At 45.5% G+C, this 23990-nt stretch overlaps 1 protein-coding gene and 2 pseudogenes across 2 annotated transcripts; 1 reads left to right on the top strand and 2 right to left on the bottom strand.

Annotated features, from left to right (window-relative positions):
• Window positions 1-3993: 3993 nt before the first annotated feature.
• Window positions 3994-16357, bottom strand: LOC123060512 (palmitoyltransferase AKR1-like; annotated as a pseudogene).
• On the top strand, window positions 5190-5328 carry LOC123063857 (uncharacterized; annotated as a pseudogene).
• Window positions 16358-17118: 761 nt separating the features above from the next.
• LOC123060513 (boron transporter 4) lies at window positions 17119-23072 on the bottom strand. 2 transcript variants are annotated; one of them, XM_044483261.1, is made up of 14 exons: window positions 22822-23072; window positions 21813-21923; window positions 21610-21692; window positions 21323-21515; window positions 21096-21234; window positions 20841-21015; window positions 20164-20330; window positions 19871-20044; window positions 19582-19677; window positions 19375-19491; window positions 18560-18882; window positions 18158-18425; window positions 17905-18033; window positions 17119-17551 (listed from the first exon to the last, which is right to left on the bottom strand). In XM_044483261.1, the coding sequence occupies exons 2-14, from the start codon at window positions 21914-21916 to the stop codon at window positions 17519-17521; spliced, it is 2001 nt and encodes a 666-aa protein (XP_044339196.1). In that variant the 5' UTR covers window positions 21917-21923; window positions 22822-23072; the 3' UTR covers window positions 17119-17518. The 2 variants fall into 2 exon arrangements, 1 of the variants encoding a protein (XP_044339196.1); XR_006428000.1 differs by lacking the exons at window positions 21610-21692; window positions 21813-21923; window positions 22822-23072 and adding an exon at window positions 17658-17793 and having other exon boundaries at window positions 21323-21533.
• Window positions 23073-23990: the final 918 nt, after the last annotated feature.

The following is a 23990-nucleotide window of genomic DNA, read 5'->3' on the forward strand; positions in this document are numbered from 1 at the left end:
AGTTGGACGAGGAAATCTATATGGAACAACCAGATGGGTTTGTACTAGATGGTCAGGAAGGAAAAGTGTGCAAGTTGCTGAAGTCTTTGTATGGACTCAAGCAAGCACCTAAACAGTGGCATGAGAAGTTTGAAAGAATTTTAACAGCCGTAGGCTTTGTTGTAAACGAAGCTGACAAATATGTGTACTATCGCCATGGTGGGGGCGATGGAGTTATCCTTTGCTTGTATGTTGACGACATACTAATTTTTGGAACAAATCTGAATGTTATTAAGGAGGTCAAGAATTTCCTATCTCGATGTTTTGAGATGAAGGATTTAGGAGTGGTTGATGTCATTCTGAACATTAAGTTGTTGAGAGAAGATGATAGTGGGATTACATTGCTTCAATCTCACTATGTGGAAAAGATCTTGAGTCGCTTTGGCTATAGTGACTGCAAGCCCTCTCCAACACCTTATGATGCAAGTGTGTTACTTCGAAAGAGTCGAAGAATTGCTAGAGACCAATTGAAGTATTCTCAGATTATTGGCTCGCTTATGTACTTAGCCAGTGCTACTAGACCTGACATCTCTTTTGCTGTTAGCAAACTGAGTCGGTTTGTCTCAAAACAAAGATATGTGCATTGGAAAGCTCTAAAAAGAGTTTTGCGTTATTTGAAAGGCACTGTGAATTATGGAATTCATTACACCGGGCACCCAAAGGTGCTTGAAGGGTATAGTGACTCAAACTGGATCTCAGATGCTGATGAGATAAAGGCCATGAGCGGATATGTATTCACTCATGGAGGTGGCGCTGTTTCTTGGAAGTCTTGCAAGCAGACCATGTTAACGAGGTCAACAATGGAAGCAGAACTCACAGCACTAGATACAGCTACGGTCGAAGCAGATTGGCTTCGTCGGCTCTTGAATGACTTGCCGGTTGTTGAGAAACCTATACCGGGTATCCTTATGAACTGCGACAATCAAACTGTGATCACGAAAGTGAGCAGCTCAAAGGATAACATGAAGTTATCAAGACACGTTCAAAGAAGGTTAAAGTCTGTCAGGAAAATGAAAAACTCCAGAGTTATTGCATTGGATTATATCCAAACGTCTAAAAATCTGGTAGATCCTTTTACTAAGGGTCTATCACGTAATGTGATAGATAATGCATCGAGGGAGATGGGTATGAGACCCACAATATGAGTTGTTCACAGTGGTAACATATTCTTTGTGATCGAAGATCCCGTGAATTAGATATGGAAGACAAGCTGTTGGTCAACTGAGAGGAGAGTCCTTACTATTCACAATACCACTCCATGCAGATGCAATACTCTCCTAATCTGCATGACAGGTTGATGTATATCTTAATGTATTCTAAGTGGCTTATTTAAGCAGAGATGTTATCCTACAAAATATCTTTTGAAGAACACACCTATATGAGTCTGATTGTCAAACGTCGCAATCTATGATAGTAGGTTTCTCTCTAGTAAACTCTTGAAAGGTCACGGAGTATGACGCATAAGCTCCACCCGCGGGGAAGACCCATGGTAGCCACGTATCGGTCAAGGCTTTATGTGAAGCTATATTCGTAGAAAACTTGCAGTTCAAGGCCTAGTCCACTATTCAAGTTGCTTACTAGTGTAGCATAGAGTTTTAGGTGGAAGTTCAACTTAACAGTCTCCACTGCAGTACCGGTATATAAAACAGTGTTTTAGAACCAAAGGCAAATTTCTGTGTGCCTCTGAGATCTGGTGGGGGATTGCTGGAATTTAGTCTATTGTGGGCAGCCCAATAACTATTTCAGAAATTCCTAATAAATCCTAGAGGCCTACTTAGCCCATTTGTGCAAGGCAAGGGATACTACTAAAGTTTAGTCCCACATTGCTAGTTTAGTGGGAGTTGGACCTCCTTATAAGGGAGGTTCTTTCCCAACTTGTACGAGAATGAGAATAAGAGGGATATCCACGTGCGCTCCTCCTCCGCCGCCCGCCTCGTCACGCCACGCCTCGTCATGACGCGACGCGACGCGCCGCGCCGCGCCGTGCCACGGATTGCGGGAATGAGCCGAGCCGATATCTAAATTTTTGCCACGCACTACGGGTATACGAAAGGTCACACGGAAGCTGAAAAGATTTTTCCGAAAGTGGAGTTTGAATGTGAACGGTGTAGCCCTTCGGCTACTGGCTGTTCGCTTCGCCTCCGTCTCTTCGTTTCGCCTCCCATCGCTGCCCTCTCGCCTCCTTCTCTTGCGCCTGTAAAAGGGAGGTCGCTCCTTCCAGAGAGACGCACCAGAACTACTTCGTCCCTCGCCATCGGTTCCATCTCTGAGCTGTTGCTGTCTTCCTCATCCCGGCTTGCGGCGTGCACCGCACGTCGGGACAGTAGGCCTCCGAGACCGCACCTTTTGAGTCCTGTACGGGAGTAGGGTGATAAGGTTTTTAGGGAGCGCTCTGCACGACTACTGGCTTCTTCATCACGAACTCCGACAACTACTGCCCCGACGTCGACTACATCAGCAACGACATGGCTGGAGAGGATGTCGACCCCAAGTCCAGTGCTTCTGCTGTTGTTGTCCCGTATGTGTTCTTTTTCTTTCTGTCAGATGTCCTGCGACAGTTTCTCGTACTAGTACTTGCCCTACATGTGTTAGGTTCTACTCCATATATGCAACATGATCTAGTGCCTGTCCTAGATGTGTTCAGTTCAAGTTCATATATGCAAATGCTATTTAGTTTTTCTTCGTCAGGTTGCATGACTTGCTTTATCACGGCTACATTAGTCATGTTGTATCTAATATTTCTGTTAATAAAATCATTTGGTAAATTGTTCATATTTCCAACATACCAGTCCCCTTGATTTATTGGGATTACTTTGCAAATCAAATCAGTCAATGAGGATCTAGTTAAGGCTCTGTTTGGTTTCAATAAGTCACCTGACTTATAAGTCACACCTGTTTGGTTGTCACCTGACTTATAAGTCACCTGACCACACCTTCCCACTTTGTTTTTTAATGTAAAGGTGATGGGACCCACGCAAAAGAGGTGACTTATAAGTTTTAAGTTGGGATGGAGCAACTTATGACTTATAAGTTGGGGTGACTTATAAGTTGGGTCCGTTTGACAAAATAAGTCACTTTTTTCACTTTTCGATTTATAAGTTTGTGACTTATTTGGAACCAAACAGGCCCTAAGCCTTAAACGACATACTAATGTTACATGCATGACCCTCTCAGTTATTCATAAATTGGTGGACTCTATGTTGAGCAAATACAGCACAAACTGGGAGCATGATTGGTTTAGTGCAAAAAAAATATCACAGGCCAATTGGTACGATTACCAAGTTGTCTACTCAATCTCACATAAAAATAATAATGTTTGACAAGTCTTGGTATTTTTAATATTTGACTAGCCAAGTATTGGCATTAAACCAATAATGTTCTAACAAGCACATCGCCGACAAAAGGCGATCTCCGTACATGGCCAACCGCACTCACGGCCCGACGACTTCGACTCCGCCGGAAATTCACAGAAAAGGACCTTTCCGCTGCATCGACCATGACCGTCACAAGCATATTCAGCAGCTTCATCAACACCAGAGAAGACAAGACACATTCAAGAGAGCGGCAGGCATGAGCAGCTCCGGTCCCAAGAGAATGGCCAACATGACTTGTTCGCTGCTCAGCAACCTCAACCGCAGAGAGGCCGGGTATCATGTCCTGCACCCATAAGCCCCGAAAAGCTTCACTGACGATGCGGGCACCCTATGCACTTTATCGGAAAAAAGGTTGGACGCAAAGACGGACACACAGTGGTACCACGAAAATATGCTCTTATTTGTGGGAAATGTACAAGAACCAGATACAATAATCCACCCTACTTGTATACCTGAGCGACCGAGTGATCATGAAAGATAAGAAGACTTGCACAGAAACTGAATAATTGGACTTGCAAACATACTCATCCAAAAGTAAAGGAACTCCTGGGATGTCCACTGATCGGGCGCTAGGATTATGTAAATATAACCTCCTAGGAGGCATGTACTCTCTCTCATCTTTTCAATGTAATGAAACGCAAAAATCATTTTGCGTTTTCTCGAAAGAAAAAAAAGTAAAGGAACTGGCCACTATGATCCAAGGGCCAGACAAGAAAATCTCATAGAAAATCATCTTAGCAATCTGAAGACGCAATATTCGCTACACGCTTCAGTCTTTCAGTTCAAATAAAACACAAGGATTAGAAGTTGATGCTGACTCCAGTTTTAGTAAGAACTGGCACATGTTGCAGCCTGCAGTTAAACGTGCACGCCCCTCACTGCTCACCTTCAGCAGGAGGATTCTTCATGAGTTCCCTAGCCTTCCTGCATGAATTCCAAACCATAAGGAATGAACTGCATAAGTCCTTCAATATGCAGCTCAATAAGGAATTGCACTATGTTAAACCATATAATGTTCAGGTTCAAGGGGCGCACCACGCACCGGTTTAGTTGAGATAAGTTTCGGTCTAGGTTAGTTAGAGTATATGGTTGTAATCTCTTTATGTATATCCTATCTCTACTTTCCTTGTATCTCAAGATGTAATCTCAACAAACTTGTATGCTTATCAGGGATATGCCCCTGCCTATATTAACACGAAACCGTCGCCTCGAGAGAGGTACGACGTTCTCCGCTGTTTCACATGGTATACGGAGCCACCTCTATTCATCGCATCTAGCAAAACCCATCCACCGCCAGCCATGTCGTCCTCCTCCAGCACCGTCCAGGCTTCCCTTGGGCAGGTTGCAGAAAAGCTCACCCGCACCAACTACGTCCTATGGCGTGCGCAGGTGACACCGCAGCTGAGAGGGGCTGGCCTCTTTGGCTACGCCGACGGCTCCATGCCAGAACATGTCAAGATCCTCGTCACGAAGGACAAAGACGGGAAAGAAGAGCAGACGCCGAACCCTCTCCATCCGATCTGGTTCAAAGAAGGGCAGCAGGTACTTGGATACTTGCTCAATACTCTCACCAAAGAGGTCCTCGTGCAGGTTACCTCCATCGCCACGCCGCACGAGCTCTGGGCGGCTCTCGCCCACATGTTCTCGTCGCAGTCTCGAGCCCGCGTCAACAACATCCGGGTTGCTCTCTCCACGGCGCAGAAGGGGACGCAATCTGTTGCTGCCTACTTTGCCCAGATGAGAGCACTCGCCGATGAGCTCGCAGCCGCCGGAAAGCCCATCGATGACGATGAGCTTGTTTCCTACATCACCGCCGGCCTCGACATGGAGTATCAACCCCTCGTCTCCGCCAACGACGTGCGCACCGACACCATCAACATCGACGACCTCTACGCTCAGATGAGCAACTTTGATCAGCGCCTCGCCCTCTACAACAACAACTCGGGCGGGGGCTTCAAGTCATCTGCTAACATGGTCTCTCGCGGCGGCGGTCGCGGCGGTGGCGGTTCACGCTATCGTGGACCTCCGCGCGACAAGGGCAAGCCACCATCAGGCGGAAACAGCAGCGGCGACAACTCCTCTCGTGGTGGCGGCGGCGGCGGCGGGCGGCCCTCCAACAACAACAACAGGGGCCGCCGTGGTGGCAGGCCTCGCACCAACCCTGATGCGCCGCGATGCCAAATCTGCGGCAAGCTAGGCCACACCGCCCGCGACTGCTGGTATCGCTATGAAGATGATGGCGAATCCTCACAAGATGAGAAAGTTGCAGGTGCTGCTGATGGCTCCTACGACATCGACATGAACTGGTATGTGGACAGTGGCACAACTGGCCACATCACGAGCGAGCTGGAAAAGGTGGCAGTTCGTGAGAAATACCGCGGGCAAGACCAAGTTCACAACTGCCAACGGAGAAGGTATGAGCATTAGCCACGTTGGTCATTCAGTGCTTAAACCCCCCCATAGAAATATTCGTCTAAGAAAATTTTTGCATGTCCCTAGTGCTTCGAAAAATCTCCTTTCAGTTCATCGCATTGCCATTGACAACCATGTATTCCTTGAGTTTCATCCATCTTTCTTTTTGATCAAGGATCAGGTCACGAAGAAAATTCTGTATCGAGGTAGATGCATTCGAGGGTTGTACCCGTTGATTCCGGAGCTTAGGAGATTGAATAAACAAGCCTATGGTGTCACCAAAGTCTCTTCAACACGGTGGCATGATAGATTAGGGCATGCATCTTTTTCTTTAGTTGAACATTTGCTTAAAAAGAATAAGCTCCCGTTTGTTGGTGAGCGATATCGTGAAACAATTTGTGATTCATGTCAGTGTGCTAAATGAAGGGGAGCCTTGGCGCAGTGGTAAAGTTGCTGCCTTGTGACCATGAGGTCATGGGTTCAAGTCCTGGAAACAGCCTCTTACAGAAATGTAGGGAAAGGCTGCGTACTATAGACCCAAAGTGGTCGGACCCTTCCCTGGACCCTGCGCAAGCGGGAGCTACATGCACCAGGTTGCCCTTTATGTCAGTGTGCTAAATGTCATCAACTACCTTATCCTGTGTCTACAAGCATCTCCACCAAACCTCTTGAGCTCATTTTTTCCGATGTTTGGGGTCCTGCTCCTAAATCAATTGGCAGACACACTACGTGAGTTTTATCGATGACTATAGCAAGTACATGTGGATCTATCTCATCAAAAAGAAATCTGATGTATTTCAAGTTTTTCACAACTTTCAAGCACTAGTAGAAAGAAAGTTTGATTGCAAGATCCTAGCTCTCTAATCCGATTGGGGAGGGGAGTACCGCAACCTCAACTCCTTTTTCAGCAAATTGGTATATCACACCACGTGTCATGCCCCCATGCTCACCAGCAAAACGGATCAGCCGAGCGCAAGCACAGGCATATAGTTGAGGTCAGCCTAGCCTTACTTGCTGCTGCCTCTATGCCTTTGAAATTCTGGGATGAGGCTTTTCTCACTGCAGTCCACCTCATAAACATGTTGCCTAGTAGAGTCATCAACAATGAATCTCCAGTAGAACGTCTCCTTCATACAAAACCTGATTACACATCTCTACGAGTGTTTGGGTGTGCGTGTTGGCCGAATCTTCGGCCATATAACAACCGCAAACTCATGTTCCGATCAAAACAGTGTGTTTTCTTGGGCTATAGTCCACAACATAAGGGTGTAAAGTGTCTTGACGTATCCACTGGACGTGTCTATATTTCCCGTGACGTTGTGTTCGATGAAACTGTTTTCCCTTTTGCACAACTTCATCCAAACGCCGGAGCCCTTCTTCAAAAGGAGATTCTTCTTCTACCTTCACATCTCACCGGTCGTGACAATGGGGATGTTTTAGACACTGATGATCAATTGTTGACTAATCCTCTTACTAATGATGGTCTTGAGTCTTGTGATGCAACAGAAAAAAATTGTGCAGAAAATGGTGAAGAAATCAGCTCAAATCAACATTTTATGCTTCCTGGACAAAACAGCAGCAGCAGCGGAGCGGATCTACCTCAGGATCCAGGCGCATCCCCCTCGGGATCGCTTCTGCGCCAGTCTGCCACCCTGGCCCCCGCGGGATCCGCGCCAGACCGATCCGCCCCGAGCCCCGCGTCGCCCCACGCCACCAGCGGCTCGGTGGACCGCCCAGTGGCCGCTCCGCGCCAACCCACCAGCGCCACGTGGCGCCAACTGCAGCCGCCCGCGCCTGGTCCCGCGCCCGGCCCCGCGTCTGGCCCCGCACCTGGTCGGTTCGGCCCCGACACGCGCTGCTACGTGCGGCGCCCATCACGGCAGGATACGGGCGCTGATTCCTGTGTGGATCCCGCTGCAGCCCCTGTCCCACCGGCGCAATCATTGCAAAATCATGCGCCCCCTGTTGGATCGTGATCCTCTGCGGCGCCCTCTTCTTCAGCTTCACGTGCGTCGGCCACAGAAGATCTGGTCTGCATGTCCTCGCCCAGCGAGCCTGCAGCTGTTCCTGGCGCTGGATCTTCTGCGGATCCTTCTTCACCACCTCGCACTAGGCTTCAGAGGGGAGTAACTCAACCCAAAAAATACAAGTCTTTAGCAAAGTTTGGACTTGCTTGTGTTTCACATGAACCAGATATCCCACACTCTGTTGCAGAAGCTCTAGGCGATCCAAAGTGGCAGAAGGCTATGGAAGATGAATACATGGCGCTCCACAAAAATAAAACTTGGCACTTAGTTCCAGCACGTCAAGGCAAAGGTAAAAATGTTATAGATTGTAAATGGGTCTTCAGAATTAAAAAGAAATCTGATGGCACCATACATCGTTATAAGGCTAGACTAGTTGCAAAAGGATTTAAGCAAAGGTACGGTCTAGACTATGAGGATACTTTTAGTCATGTAGTGAAAGCTGCTACTATTCGTCTCGTTTTGTCTATTGCTGTATCCAGAGGATGGAGTCTACGTCAGCTAGATGTTCAGAACGCGTTTCTTCATGGTGTTCTGGAAGAGGAAGTGTTCATGAAACAACCTCCTGGGTTTGAAAACAGACAAAACCCCTCCACATATGCAAGCTTGACAAGGCTCTATATGGATTAAAATAAGCTCCTAGAGCATGGTATTCTCGGTTGAGTTCAAAGCTTCAAGGACTTGGGTTTGCTCCGTCCAAGTCTGACACCTCACTGTTTATTTTCAACAAGTCAAATACATCTATATTTGTACTCATATATGTTGATGATATTATTGTCACAAGCTTATCTGATGAAGCTATTTCAGCACTCCTCAAGGATTTGAACTCTGAGTTTGCTCTTAAGGATCTAGGAGACTTGCACTACTTCCTTGGCATTGAAGTAAAAAAGAAATGGAGATGAGCTTCACTTGTCCCAAGAGAAGTATGCCACTGATCTTGTAGCAAGAGCAGGGTTGCAAGGTTGCAAGGCAGCTCCAACACCTCTATCCAGCTCTGAGAAACTATCCTTAACAGAAGGGAAACTCTTGAATCAAGAGGATAACACCAGGTACAGAAGTATGGTTGGTGCACTGCAATATTTAACTCTGACTAGGCCTGATATTTCTTTTGCTGTGAACAAAGTATGTCATTTCCTTCATGCACCCACTACAGTACATTTGACAGCTGCAAAACGCATACTTAGATATGTCAAGAACACTTTCAGTGTTGGACTCACCTTCACCAAGTCACCATCAACACTTGTAAGTGCCTTTTCTGACTCTGATTGGGCAGGTTGCCTTGATGACAGACGCTCAACAGGTGGTTTTGCAGTGTTCTTTGGTCCAAATTTAATCTCATGGTGTGCTAAGAAACAAGCTACTGTGTCTAGATCCAGCACAGAAGCAGAATACAAATCATTAGCAAATGCTACTGCAGAAATTATTTGGGTTTAGTCATTACTGAAAGAGCTTGGGATACATAGTAAACAGGCTCCATGCTTATGGTGTGACAATCTGGGTGCCACCTATCTTTCTGCTAACCCAATATTTCATGCAAGAACAAAACATATCGAAATAGATTTTCACTTTGTCAGAGAAAGAGTTGCAGAAAAAATGCTGGATATTCGGTTCATTCGGTCTCAAGACCAAGTTGCAGATGGCTTCACTAAAGCTTTGCCTACCAGAGGTGTTGAAGAATTTAAGCGTAATCTCAACTTGTCCAAGTTGTGATTATGGGAGGGTGTTAAACCATATAATGTTCAGGTTCAAGGGGCGCACCACGCACCGGTTTAGTTGAGATAAGTTTCGGTCTAGGTTAGTTAGAGTATATGGTTGTAATCTCTTTATGTATATCTTATCTCTACTTTCCTTGTACCTCAAGATGTAATCTCAACAAACTTGTATGCTTATCAGGGATATGCCCCTGCCTATATTAACACGAAACCGTCGCCTCGAGAGAGGTATGACGTTCTCCGTTGTTTCACACACTATACGTGACTGAGACAGAAGTGGCACATAACGAACAAAAGAAGCTCTTCAGAGGCGTCTAAGGAATTGCACTAGTGGCTTTTGCCGTGATAGTCTAGTGTGCTACTGCTTCCCATCACTATAAAATCACTTCCCCAATCTAAAATCAATTTTTAACCATACAAAACTGCTGCATGTATTGATTAATATAGAAGATTGCACGCCAAAGATGGCACAATCCATACAATGCTCAAAGAACACACAACCAAAGGAACGCCAAACCGGGAAGGACCTAGCGATACCTAGACAAGTGCAAAGTAGGAGTACAAGTGTACAACACGAGGGCACGGAAGCAACAACCATCAGCACATGCAGCGCCAGTTAGTGTGACAACACACCCGTACCGAGCCAACCTAAGACTATACTGGTATCGGGAAGATATTCAGAAGAGATAACCGTAGGAGAGTAGGTTACCGTAGTTCACGCTCAATTTCAGCATTCCCAGGATCCAGCTTTTGTGCATCCAAGAGAGCATCACAGGCTTGTTTATACTCCTGGTGCAGAGGGGATCAAAGAATGTGACCAGACTGGAAGATCAATATGAAATAAGTCACAAGTGAAGACACCCGGCAAGCTAGAGGCACCTTGAGTAGCATGTGAGCTGTAGCTTGACGATAGCAAGCTTTTGCCCAATCAGGACGCAGCATTCTGCACCTGAGAGCATCTGACAAAGCACCTTCACCATCACCCATGAGCAGTTTACAAACACTCCTGTTTGCATACAGTGTTGCACTCTCTGCATGATCTATTGCCTACACTCAAAAGTTGGTCATGCAATATTATTCTCAACATAAAATGATGGCATAAAGTTTCTTTTATTCTAACGCTTATTCATGGAATGGCAAACTGTCTAAAAACTTTACTAATTTACTACCCAGTAATACTGCAGAATGGAGTTATCGAACACGTTCTCTTACTAGACTGATTGGCTTGTTCAATTTACATCTACGGTCAATTTGGATACGTAGTCAACAATCCTAAGTAGACATTACATCGAACACATTAACAGAAACAGTAGACAACCACATCAAATATTCATATTAGCCAAGAAGAAAAAATAACTTCTCAGGGATTCTGGAGATGTAAGACATCAGCGAAGTTTGACATGTGCAAATAATGGTTGACATTACTAGTAACTTTTCTGTTTTGGGGCCATTCAAAGCTCATATTTACATTAAAAATAGTTAGATATCCTAAATGGTTAACAATGTAAATAGAGTATAGTAAGAAAAACTAATTACTAGTAAAAAAACAAAATGCTCTTAAATTGGTTCCCATTAACAGAAAAAACTTACTATCTAAACCATGACAGGTTAAGTGAAAGAGGTTTACCAAACCAAACCATATAACTGTGATGCCAACTTATACTCCTTCTGCTTGAATGCCATATTAGCCTGTAACTTTAAGAAAGCCATTCTTCTTTCAACGTGCTTTTGCTCCTAGATAACACATAATGAAACATGAATTGAATGAGTGGATTTTGGAAATAATCATCAGTTACTATGATAATTTGTATCCAGAGAAATGCAATAACATTTTGTTCAACATTCTTAATAGTTTGGTGTCTAGGTGGCTATCTCTTTGACATGATTATGCTGCAATGCCTACTGCACATGCTCCTTGGAGTGAAGAAATCCTTTACTGGTTCTGAAGCTCAAAGTTCAGCTGCAGTCCAAATTTAAGCTTCCAAACCGGCATAAGGGGCAAATATTTCACTGGTTCAGAGATTAGCTGTGCCAGGTTTTATTTGAATCAAACCAAAACGTCAAGGTCCTAAAGGGACTCCTTTGCAGCTATAGGTATATAAAAAGTATCCTCAAAATGAGGAACAGTAGGCTCTCTACTTCAAAGAAGTATGCTGCTGTACAACCGTCCTTCTCTTTATCATTGAATGTTGTCGGCAAAGTTAGAACAATGTTAGAATCTACAAAACACCAGGTGGGGCCACAGAACAAGGTGTTGCTTCTTTCACGGAAAGAACCAAGGAGAATACATCACATATGTGCTCGCCTGTTAGGTACATAATGCGATAAAAAAAAGGACTCAGAAATATACATGACAGATAGCATTTGCCCAGGCATCAAGAATTTAGTCACGAGAAAAGAGTGCAAGATAATTTTGTGCTGAACTAAAAATGTAGTGTTCATGTGACATTATTACTAGACTAGATGCTAACGAAGCACACCCTTTACATGATGCTGGTGTATTTTCCAACCATGGTATAGTATCAATAATACCATAACTATGAACCATCCTCAAGCATCTCACTATTCTCTACACAACATAAGCTTATGGCAGTTAATAGAATGAACTCTTTTAAGATGCTCCACCTTACCTCACCAGAAGTAAGGTAAGGTTTAAATATGAGTCGTTTATTGATAGAGATTAGTTTTGGCCTCGCAGAAATAATGCTAATAAGCAACCGGTGGCGTATTTAGGCATCTAATAGATACAAATCCTCCCATAACAAATGGTCACAATTTTATCTGGAAAAAAAAAAGGTAACAGTCTGACTCGATATACAGTCAAAATATTGATGTGGGATCTTTATCATGTTCCAATTAATTGGTGTGAATCAATGCATCCAATCCACAGGTGACATACTTGATTGCATAGCCATCAATAGACTCCTAATGCTCATTCATAGAGGACTCTTCTACTCGATGATCTTTACCAATTATTCAGCCCGAAAACCTGAGTGTGGTTAGCATTTTATATTCATTATTACAGTAGAGGGTTTGTTTATATTATTGTGTTCTGTTACCAAATTGATAGTGCATTCCACACATGGATTCGTGATGTCTACTGTTAGACCAGGGCCAGATGTCTCAGCACGATCATATTGCCCTTCTAAATGACAGTTTGTAGTTTGTTCTCAGCTAGTCAGCAGTTAAAAACAATTTTTATGATTATCCCAAGTTGGGACACCTGAGATTACCCCCATAAATAAGTCGACATTCTCTCAATGTACATATGGTGTCATGGATATAGTAACCACAATTAATAATAACATTTAATGAACAAATTTAGGGCTGAAGAACCAATTAAAGGTTTACCTTTCAAACAATATTCAGTACGAAAACAGCATAAGAACAGAAAATAACATACCATTGGCTTTTTTTTCTTCAATTTTTGCATAAGAAATTACTCCCTCGATACTCCAGTTTCGGACATTTGGAATTGGGGAAGTCAAAGGAAACAACATTTCAACTTCTTCCTTGCAATCACGCACCGCAGCAAACTCTATTGGCAACCTACCCAACTGGGAAACATAAGAAAAAGTAACTGTCATTTATTTTAAAATTTAACAACATCATTCAAGAAGGGAAACATTTGGAATATACGAAAAGAACATGAACATTACGTAATGTAATAGTATTTTTTAGAAAGAAGCAGGATCTAAGTAATATTTTTAATCAAATGTATCAGCAGGGAATTTACCCAGCAAGCATTTTCAAATTTTCTAAGCAATTCAAACTGCCAACACAAGGTTTCAATGACAGGAATTTGAGCAAAAAATATTTTGTGGTGTCCCACTTGAGTCTCCATTAAATAAATAGATAAAACGCGAGGAGAAGTAGCTTTACATGTGGTTTTTTAGCAGGTTCTTCAACTGATAGTGGCATCAATATAAACAGGTGCTTGGAGTAAAAGAATGAAAACAGAATACCAACAGCAGGGATGACGAACATAAAGTAAACTAAACAAAAAGTAAATTTATTTATTGTCTATTTCATGGGTACATTTGAGAAATGCTGCTACCCAGAATTGTGAGATCTCAGCATCTGGTCAACTGTTAAGTATGCATCGATATATGTTGCGAACTTGTTCGATACAAGCAAGTACCAACATTTTTAGAAGGGTATATGTATATATGCTGGAACAGAATAGGCATACTTCTTCAATAAGAACTCACTAACTGACAATCAACAGAAAGTGACAAGTCTAAAGATAGATAATTGCAAATTGGGCTGTATCCTAGTGGTGGACGTGCGGTGGTCTCACCCCGCTGGCCAAGATTCAATTGCGCTGAGGCTAATTAATATTTCATTATAGGAGGAGCCCTGATAGGTCTATTTATTAAATGATATGGATTATTTGGTTGAAAGGTCGAGCCAACTTAGGCAAAAATGCGATTTCCCATTAGCATAGTCAACGACATAAAGCAAACCTAAACTCATGCCCAAATAACTCCAGAACATGATAAGAAGAGCTGTATAATATTATCAGCAGAAGATTTAATAGAAAATGGTGATATGCTGCATAGCTGTCAGAAAAAAAAAATATTAAAAATACAAAACATACATCATCAGGAATATTAGGATCTGCTCCAGCCTTCAATAGGAACTGAATGTAGTTGGTATAACCTCCTCGCCACGTAGCAAACAATAAAGGAGTCATAGCACAACCCTTGCAATTAACATCTGCACCAGCCTGTGGAAAGGATTGTGCAACAAAATATCCATGTACATCAACTTATAAGCATGACAGAGACCATGGAGTGGGCAAAATTACAACATAACAATAAAAAATCAATCCCAAGAGTTCTCACCTTAATTAGTAGCTTCATGCACCTCAATGAACGGTAAACAAGAGCCATACACAGAGGATTTCCCATACCTTTGACAATGACATTAGGGTGAAAGAAGGTATAGTGTATTAAGAAACACATGTGGTATGATAACTCAAGATTTTATTTTGAGATGAAAAGGGTATCCAAATTTAAAAGCTAACAATCATATAATACTGATGTGTTTAGTGTTTCAGAGGATTAGATAGTAAGTGGACCATCCAAATCCTAATACTGAACGAAAAACTATTTGTGCAAATTAACGCTGAATCGAGGGAGATAAGAAAAGCGGAGGCCATGTACGTTTGCATGGTGGTCCAACAAAATCTTCAATGTCTTATCCTGCTCATTTTCAGCAGCCAGATAGGCTGGTGTTCTACGGCCATAGTCTATGTCGACCGGCACTCCTTTTGAAAGGAGGAACTCTGTTACCTTTCAGCATCCTGTGGTAAACGAAATGGTTCCATCAGTCATGTTTAACCATAACATCTATTAACTAGTAGTAGTAGAACTACCAGCTTGAAGAAATCATGTGTGTATGTGTGGTCAGGGGGGAGAACCTGCAGCCACAGCATGGTGGAGAACTGTTTGTCCTCTGTCATCTGCTTTCATTACATCACTGCCGCGATCAAGAAAATACTTGACGGCAGCAACATCACCAGACCAAGCAGACACCATAAATGGAGTCGCACCTGTAATAAAAAGCACATCCTCAACACAACCGTAGATCTCACACTTACAAACATTGACATGGCAATTGGCAAACACCAATGTAAAAAATGAAGAAAAGGGTAGAAAAAGACCTAGAGCTGCTCCATATCCAGGAGCATTTACATCTCCCTTGAGCTCCTCCACCAAATACTTGCAAATATCCAGATGGCCAAAGCATGCCGCTATATGCAACACAGAGAGTCCATCGGTGTTGAAATAAAAAATCGCGGACCGGTCACCATTTCCTTTGGTAAGACGCTTCACAATACCTTCCCACAGAAGTAGACATGATCACATTGAAGAAGCCAATAGACAAACTCGCAAGATAAAAAAAAAAGTGAACAGTGAAATGGGCAACACGTAATGATCTGACACACTAATTGCTGGACAGTCACCCAGTGAAAATACTTGACAGCACATCATTTTAGAGCAATTGACTAGACTGTAAATTTATACTATGTACTACTTGACAATCAGATGGTTTCATCCAAAGTTTGCACATTTATACCGTCACACATTCATCTAAACTGAATCTGCATATGTGTCTGTTGAGAGAAGTCGATGCTAGCGAAACATTACATTCCACAGAGCTGAAGGGATACGGTCACAAACTGTTGCGAGTAAAACATCCGACCGCGGTACAGAATATGAAGGAAACTGTTCTGGAAGGCGGTGGACACCGTAACTACAGTACTACGCAAGATAACTGAGCGACGCATCGAAACAGAGCAATGCAGCGTGCCTGAACAACAATCTCGGACCCCGCGAACACAACGCAAGCACGCAACTAGGCAGGGGTGAGGAAAAGGCACAGTGGAAGAGGAAGGGGCTACCTTTGAGGCGGCCGAGGTTGCCGTCGATGGCCGCCTTGATGAGGGCCTCCTCGCCTGCAGACACGCGCGCACGGCCGCCGTTAGGAACGCAGCCAGGGGCCAGAGGGAGAGGGGGCAAACAACTGAGGGTGGGAGCGAGCAATCATCAGGGGCTAAGGGGCGCGCGGAAAGCCGTACGTACCGGCGTCGTCGGCGTCGCCGGCTGGGGGGCAGTAGATGAACGGAGCTGGAGAGTCCATGGCCGGCGATCTCGCCCGCGGGTCGGTCGGAAGCTTGCCGGCGGCGACGACGGAGAACCCTGCGCTGCGGCGTGGCGGGTTGGGGCCCGTCTTCTCTGTGTCAGCGCGCTGCCTCTTCCTAGCTTTGCTTTGGTCTGGACTCTGGAGCTCGCCCCGTTAAAGCTCGCGAGTGCAGTGGATGGGCTCGGTGTTGCTGCCGCACCGGAACCACTGCTCTGCTCTCTAGTGTACGTGGCTCGTGCGCCCGCCGTCGGCGTACCAAGACCAGGTGCATCCAGGCCTCCATGCTGAGGTGGATGTATGGCACCAATCGTCAGGCGACGCGTGTGCGCCAAAAGGCTGCCGCGCCAAACCGCAAGTACTCCCTCCATTCCACAATGTAGTGCTTCCTCTATCCACGTGCTTCAACTTTGATCGTAAATTTAACTATCAAGACCGATTGCGGCGGGAGCAAAAATTATATCAGTGAATTCGTATTCGAAAGAAGTTTTCAATTATATAATTTTTTCTCCCGTCGTAGTTGGTCTCGTTGGTTAAATTTATGGTCAAAGTTGAACCTCGTGAAGCGCGGGCGCACTATATTTTGGAATGGAGGGAGTACTACGCTGAACTCCTCGAGCGAATCGCAGCCCTTAGGTGTTGAATGAAGGGACCAGATCCAGCGCTACAGTACATTAGCCTAGAAATGGTGCTACTGCTTTTGCTTCGCCGCCGTCTGCGTTCTCCTGTGCCTACCTTGTGCAAGCTAGGCCGCTTTGACTGCAGATGTGGAGCTCAGACTTGCTGATCAGTGATCACTGTAGACCTGTTGGATTTCCTGATTGTGTACTCTGGTTACAAAAATTACCAGGCCAATTTCGTTCGAGTTGAAACAAATTGTGAGTACGCAAAAGAACAAAGGCACCAAAATGCAGCCAGGACACGCGGAAGATTTACTGCTTCTCAAGCAAAGTTTTACCCCTTTACACTCAGGCAGAGCAAGCTAGATTTTTACACAGGTCACAGAGCAACAGTCTTGGCAATACCTAAAGGGCTAATCTGCCTACTTGTAACCATTACTAGTAGTACTGTTCTGGCAAGTTCCCCCTTCCATATCCAATACACTTTCTTCAGTCTGCTCTCACTGCTAATCACCTGAGCTTTACTTCCTAGCGTACACGATCACAGCTTATCGGATAAGCGCCAGCTACAGTACCATGCGCGTTACTGGACAATGGCGTATTCGGAAACGAACAATGGCTTCACCATAATATACACTTCTGACAGAATCACCATCATAGCCTCGGACCTCGGGACGTTTTTTCCATCTTCACACGCTTGGCTGAACTGCATTTGAGTGGATCTGCACGGGGGAGTTTGAAACTGTCAAATTCAGATAGATGGCATCAAAATGAAAAAACCCCTCTTTCCCAGAAGAAAAAAGAAGGTGTAGAATAGGATGAACTCACGACGGGAACATTATGAATTTGCGCCCGTGAAATCTGCCCATGACAGGCACAAAAGAAGCATCTACTGATATGTGCGGTACTTGTTCTTCCGTAAAAAAAGAAAAAACAGCTCAAAAGTTCAATCGGTTGGCTGGACCTATGTGAAGCCAGCAGAAGGTCAGACTGTGAGCCATCACACTATATAATAGCTACGGTTCGACGTGCACTTGTTGGTACTGCAATGCTATATATGCATGCCATTGTTTACCTGAAGGTGCCTTTCTTCAGGATGGCTTACGGATCTGTGCTTCAGCTCTCCACGGTTTGTTGTGAGCTCATCCAATATTTCAGAGTCGTCTCTGCTGTCACAGCTTCCTGAATTTGAGCCATCTTCCTCCTGCGTGATGATCCAAGAGTTTCAGAGTAACAAAAGATGACAATGCACCTTGAGGCGTCGCAGAGAATGAAACGAAATCTGGACAGATAGAAAGTTTATCCGAGAACCCAAACTGAACTCGTACCGGTGTTTGTTCATGTGGGACACCTTCAAGTTCTTCGTACTCAGCTGCGTCCAGTTCCCGCAAGTCATTGGGCTCAAAGAACTTTGGGAGTAGGTGTTGCCTGATGAGAATCATAATGAAGAAAGGCAGCGGGAAGAGGATCCCTGCTACTGGTATCCATGTTATGCCGAAGCATATCAGGAGATACACAAACTGGAAGACCGTAAAGGCAGATATTGTTCTTGAAGGCACTGACTCCACGAAAGATGCATGGGGGCCTTCCAAGACCCTGCAAAGGTTAAAACACTGTGTGTTAGTGCAATCATAGTCCCTGTGTCTTAACGAAAATTGTGTAATCAAAAAGGAAGCACACAGCAAGTTGATTTGTTCAGATGAGATGAACAGATGCAGAATAGACATTACTTGTAGCGTCGGCTTGCTCCAATGCACAGAAGCTGCAACCTTTCCCAAAACTGGTTCCCAGGTAGGCTATCAATGGCCATATAGGCAAAGTAACCCCAGAGGACCGAAGTCGGTATCATCTTGATAACCGGCATGGCTCCAACACACCCACCAACAAGTAATGATTGCAGCAGGTTGCTTAGTCTCTGTTCATTCACGCGAACAGGCAAATGTGCTTCGATATGTTTGCTAGGATCAAATTCTCCAGCCAATTTCCCTTCTTCGTCACCTTCCCGCAGCACAGCATCCTTCAAGCTCTTCAAGTCCTTGTCAACAGAATTAGCCTGCAGGCCATTATTTCAGCGATATGAGTATGTACTCCCTCCGTTTCTAAATATTTGTCTTTCTAGAGATTTCAACAAGTGACTACATACGAAGCAAAATGAGTGAATCTACACTCTAAAATATGTCTATATACATCCGTATGTGCTAACCATTTGATATCTCTAAAAAGACAAATATTTAGGAACGGAGGGAGTACTTTATGATATTCCCTTACAAAGTTAATAGAAAATATTAATTTCAAATATTTACTGAAAAGAAACTAATGCATGAAAACATCAAGGATGCAGAAGCAACTGCATGACTTTAGCCTAGAAGTCATTTTGGTTTTTCCTCTAGTTTATGCTCTCTCCAAAAAAAAATCACCACAAAATTGCAAAACATGAGAGGCGGTGCCCCCCCCTGGTGCAGTAACATTCGCTACAAAAAACTAAGGTGCTGTGGACAACAAGAAGGGGAAATTAGATAGTACGATAACAGACTGAAAGACTCACATTCATGTTGCTGTCCATTTGGATGAACACTTCCTGCATCTTGCCATATATTTCCAAACTGCTCGCACGGTTTGACATGCCCTCTTTGGCAGTTTGAAGCATCTTTTTGCGTAGCAACTAAATTGGCAGAAAAAGAGAAGATGGGTAAGCAAATCTGACTACCATAGACCGTAGCATATGACGCAGATCAGTCTGCATTTCACTAACCTGCCCCTTGAGGACAGCAAGGCTTCTGGTATGCATTGGGGACTGAGGAAGTACTCCATTTGATGGAGGAATGCCAAGCAAACCACATAGTAGGACCTGCACCATTAACATACCATGAGAAAAGGAAACACGACATGGTAAATAAGAATTTGGAGCTAAAATGCAGTCAGATCTCAGGATAGATGGAGAGGGGAATATTTTCATTATTTTCCATAAGGCAGGGGGGGCAGCGCCCCCCCCCCCCCCCCCCCAAACACATTATCTGACGGAATGACTTAGATGCACGTACCATAAATCCAAGTACCAAAATGTCATAATGGTAGGCCGAAGGCTTCTTCAAATTAAATTCCTTTTGCTGAGCCAACTGTGAAGCTACACTGTGATCAAAGAAATAAAGTCCTGCGACCATCAAAGCAGGCACGATGGCTGCGAATATATATGTTGGAGGGACAGAAAACAAATCCTGTAAGTGAACACCAGGAAAATATCAGAATTATGGCATGCAATATAAGCTTTACTAAGCTTAGAGACCATAAATAATATTTACACATCTAGAATCATAAGTAATTTGATGAGTTATACCTTTGCTACGGTCCAATGTCTCAGTGAGATTGACTCCCAGGGAAGTGGACTGAAGAGCCTCCTAGGCACTCCTGAAGGGACTTTGCTTGGTAGTGCAAATGAAAATGCTGTCCACACAATCACCATCAGTGGTACACCATAATCGGCAATGAAGCTTCTAAGCCATCCTGCAAATGGCACTCCAAGGCGTGGTGATCAATGGGTGAATGCATGGATAATAATATAGAACTAGAGCATTATATATGATTTTCCCTGGTGATATATTATATTGTGGAAACAGCTATAAGCTGATTCAGACTACAGACAAAGATATTCAACCGCTGAAGGAACAGAATTTTAAAACTGCCCCTATTTTTATTTTATATTTGAGAAATCTCACCAACTTTACTACCAAGTGTTCCAAAGAAAATAGGACAACCGAAGCCCAGATTAATATTGCCCACTGTTGATCCGACCTAATCCAATCCCAAATGAGCCCATGGTTGGCCTAGTCTAAGGTCAAGAGTGGGCCTGAACCAGGCCCAATCCTAAGTGCTGTCCAGGATTAAAAAAAATCCTAAGTGCTAATTGAAAGGATGTCGTTGATTTGAAGATGTGTGGGGTAACATGGGAGTTCGGTTTGCACTAAACTATAGATAAAACAAGATAAGGGGAGGAACAGAAAACGTGTGACCAACCTATCCCAAACAGCCATGACCTTGCACGCCTAGTCTTCAGTGCAGTGTACAGCAAGCCAATGGAAAATATAACACCAAGTAGGCCATTGACATAAATCCACTGGAACTGGTATATGGGTGAGCTGGGGTCAGAAATCTCATCATCTTTGGGCATACTGAACTCGCTTACAATTCCCTGCAATAGACAGGGTCCCGTATTAGGCATTTTCAGCAGGGCAGAAATAAAGAGCTACGATTTGCTGCACGTGGGCATACCTTGATAGCTTGTTGCAGGAAGAGGACGGTGATAAGCATACCAAAAAGCTCTCCTGCAACCCTCGTGAACCTGCTTATAATGTTGGAAGCATTGAACATGGCCAGCAGAAAGAGCATGATAGCAGTCCAAATGCAGACCCTGCCAACAGCAACCAAACACAGAGAGCATTTATGTATACGGTACCGAAGCTATCACAGGATTGGGTGTACTCTATGCTTGTACCTACCATCCAGCCCAAGCCAAATATAGCTGTTCTCCCAGATCTGGCTGCTTCTTGGCAAACTTGTAAAGGTACGTATACATGATAATAGTAGGTTCAGCAACTCCAACGATCAACAGTGGCTGCCCTCCAAGAATAGAGTGTATTATCCCACATATCGCCGTAGATGCCAAAGTTTCAACTGTGCTCAGGATACCATCTGAAATAGATCACCTCGTTCTTGTTAGAGATTGTGTGGCATTCAAACTTATGTGCTGTATTGTACTGTGGTAATTAAGAGGGCAAGCATTAACCTGTTTCGTTGCTCAGCTGCTCTCCGAAGGAGATGACAGGGAGTGCGGAGGCAAAGAATATATACATGGTAGGTGCCAATATCCTGGCAAACATTGGAAAGAAGCATAAGCAAATCGAGCGATGCAATTTATACATGTAAAAATCCAACGACTGGGCTGCAGATGATCTTGTTTGGTCTGTCGAAAGTCCAAACAAAACTCACCTGAAGCCAGTTCGGAGCCCTGCAACCCAGTCGTCCCTGTACCAAGACGCTCTCCCTTTGACATCGGCGACGACCCCCTTGAAAGGGTTCCCTAGTAGATCCATCAGCTAGCTGGTCACAGAACCTTGACAGAATCAGTAACCGTGCCCAGAATTTCCATGGGAAACAGAGATGAGATGAATCAAAACCGTGAACAGTCGTAAGGAAAATCTGTCCAGAAGATTGCATTTACTTTGACCCGGAGTTGGTACTGCTACTACTAGTAATACTACAAGTGATTGCACGGATGTGCTACACCAAAAGAAAGGACGGGACGGGGTAAATTATTGCATACACGACTTGGCGAAGAACAAGCAGCTCATCAGCTCACCTTACAAGTCAGAAAACACGTCAACTCAAGCTGCCATGTTTGGAGGCGATCAAACTTTTTTTGCCATAAAAACGCACGCACGGCAGATCGGCTGCGTCAAGGATATGGAAACAGGAGCACTGTGCTACACTACAACTGACGCAGGCAATAAAATATAGGAATATTTCCGGGAGGGAACCTGCGGTCTGGGAAATGGACATGCAGATCCAAATGGAACCCTCTCCGCGTCCACATGCACATGGACCGCAGACTGAAACGCTCGTTTCGTTTGTCCGCATAGCTAAGAACAACTCGAAGATTGTAACTCTGAACGGATCAAAACCGGCAAGGAAACCCCCGGGAAAATCCACTCGTCGGGAATCGGCCGCACGCCGCAGGCGCGCGACGGCTGATGTGGTCGTTGTTTTTTACCGAAATTAGTTCTCCACGATACGGACGAACTCGCGGACAAAAAAGGGTAAATGGAACGGGGAACCACCCCAAAAACCACTGTAAAACCCGCGGCGTGAACTCTACGTCGTGCGCCGGACGGCGAGCGGACGGCACGGGGGAGGCATGCATCTCGCGCGCCCACGGATCTACTAGGAACAGAACCGAGACGCGGGTAGAGGGGAGGGATCGGAGAGTCGGGGGCCGTACCGGTGAGCACGCGGCGTCGGCGGCGTGCGCGAGGGGTAGGAGGGGGGGTGAAGGAAGCGGCGCGCGGGTCCGATCGGCAATGCCGGGCCCTCGTCGGCGCGGGAGCGGGGACGCGCCCCGGAGGCGGAGGCGGCGGGGGCGGCGCCGGTGGGGACTGCGGGGTTGCGCGGCGCGGTTTTGGCTTCTCGAGGAAGCGCCGCGTTAGGCGGTATTTATAGCGGGCGGGAGAGCAGTAAGAAAGGGAGGTGGGGGCCACCGGCGGTGGGCAGGAGGAAGGACGGAAGAGCGTTTGATCGATCGATCGATTTTTCTCTTCTTCTCTCCTCTCATGTGTGTGGGGGTGTGTCCTCTTCTACTCCTACTGCTTGTTGCTCCTCGTCTCTCTGGCGAGTGGGGGCGAGGGAGGTGAGGCTGGCGCCGACTGTGGCGTATCCTGGCCGAGTCGGCGGGCGTTGCCGGTTCGATGCGAATGTCCCGCGGCGCGTCTGCCTGCTCCTCTGTCAGTCCCGTGGGACCGGGCCGGGCGGCGAGCCTGAGCCTGAGCCTGGCTGGCCCGTCCGCTGGCTCGCTCGCTGCTACGTTTCCCGTCTTTCCTTTTTCTCGCAACAAAGTATCCTATCCTATGGCTATTGGTCCACCGCCGCGACCCGAACGCACGGATCGACACGATATGCGTTGTGAACCTCTCCTCTCGTGGTCCAGCCGCTCACGTGAACAAATGAATGCCTGGTCAGCCCACGCGTGAACAAACCACCCAACCCAGCACACACACACACACACACACACACAAAAGGAATGATTGTTCCGTCGCACATTGATCTTGGGGTACTGGGACGGATCAAGGAGAATGATCGTCGAAATCGGCACGATGCGGGTACAGAGAACGGCGAGGCGAGAGGTGGACAGCACGCGCTCCGGCCCGGCCGTGCATGCCGTCGAGGAGTAGACTTTGGCTCCTCCTCCGTACTCCCACCATATCTCTTCTCTATCTCCTCGAGTGGTCGGTCGACGAGAGGTGCAGTCCTGTGAACGCAGCGCGCGCACGCACGCAGCACCCGCGTGCCGCAACCGCCTCCGCCCTTGTCGACCTCAGTCAGGATCCCGCGGATCGCACCGGCGTCAGAACGCCCAAGTCGCCCGTCACGTCCCGCCGGCTCCAACCAGACGAC

This window comes from Triticum aestivum, chromosome 3A, assembly GCF_018294505.1.
Source record: "Triticum aestivum cultivar Chinese Spring chromosome 3A, IWGSC CS RefSeq v2.1, whole genome shotgun sequence".
NCBI lineage: Eukaryota > Viridiplantae > Streptophyta > Magnoliopsida > Poales > Poaceae > Triticum > Triticum aestivum.

What these genes read in the sequence shown, in the direction of transcription:
- LOC123060513 (XM_044483261.1), bottom strand. Translation starts at nt 21,916, where the DNA reads ATGGATCTACTAGGGAACCCTTTCAAGGGGGTCGTCGCCGATGTCAAA. An exon ending in TCCTGCAACAAGCTATCAAG is followed by an intron (nt 21,016 to 21,095) that starts GTATGCCCACGT and finishes TGTCTATTGCAG; the next exon opens with GGAATTGTAAGCGAGTTCAG. An exon ending in GGAGCAAGCCGACGCTACAA is followed by an intron (nt 18,426 to 18,559) that starts GTAATGTCTATT and finishes TAACCTTTGCAG; the next exon opens with GGTCTTGGAAGGCCCCCATG.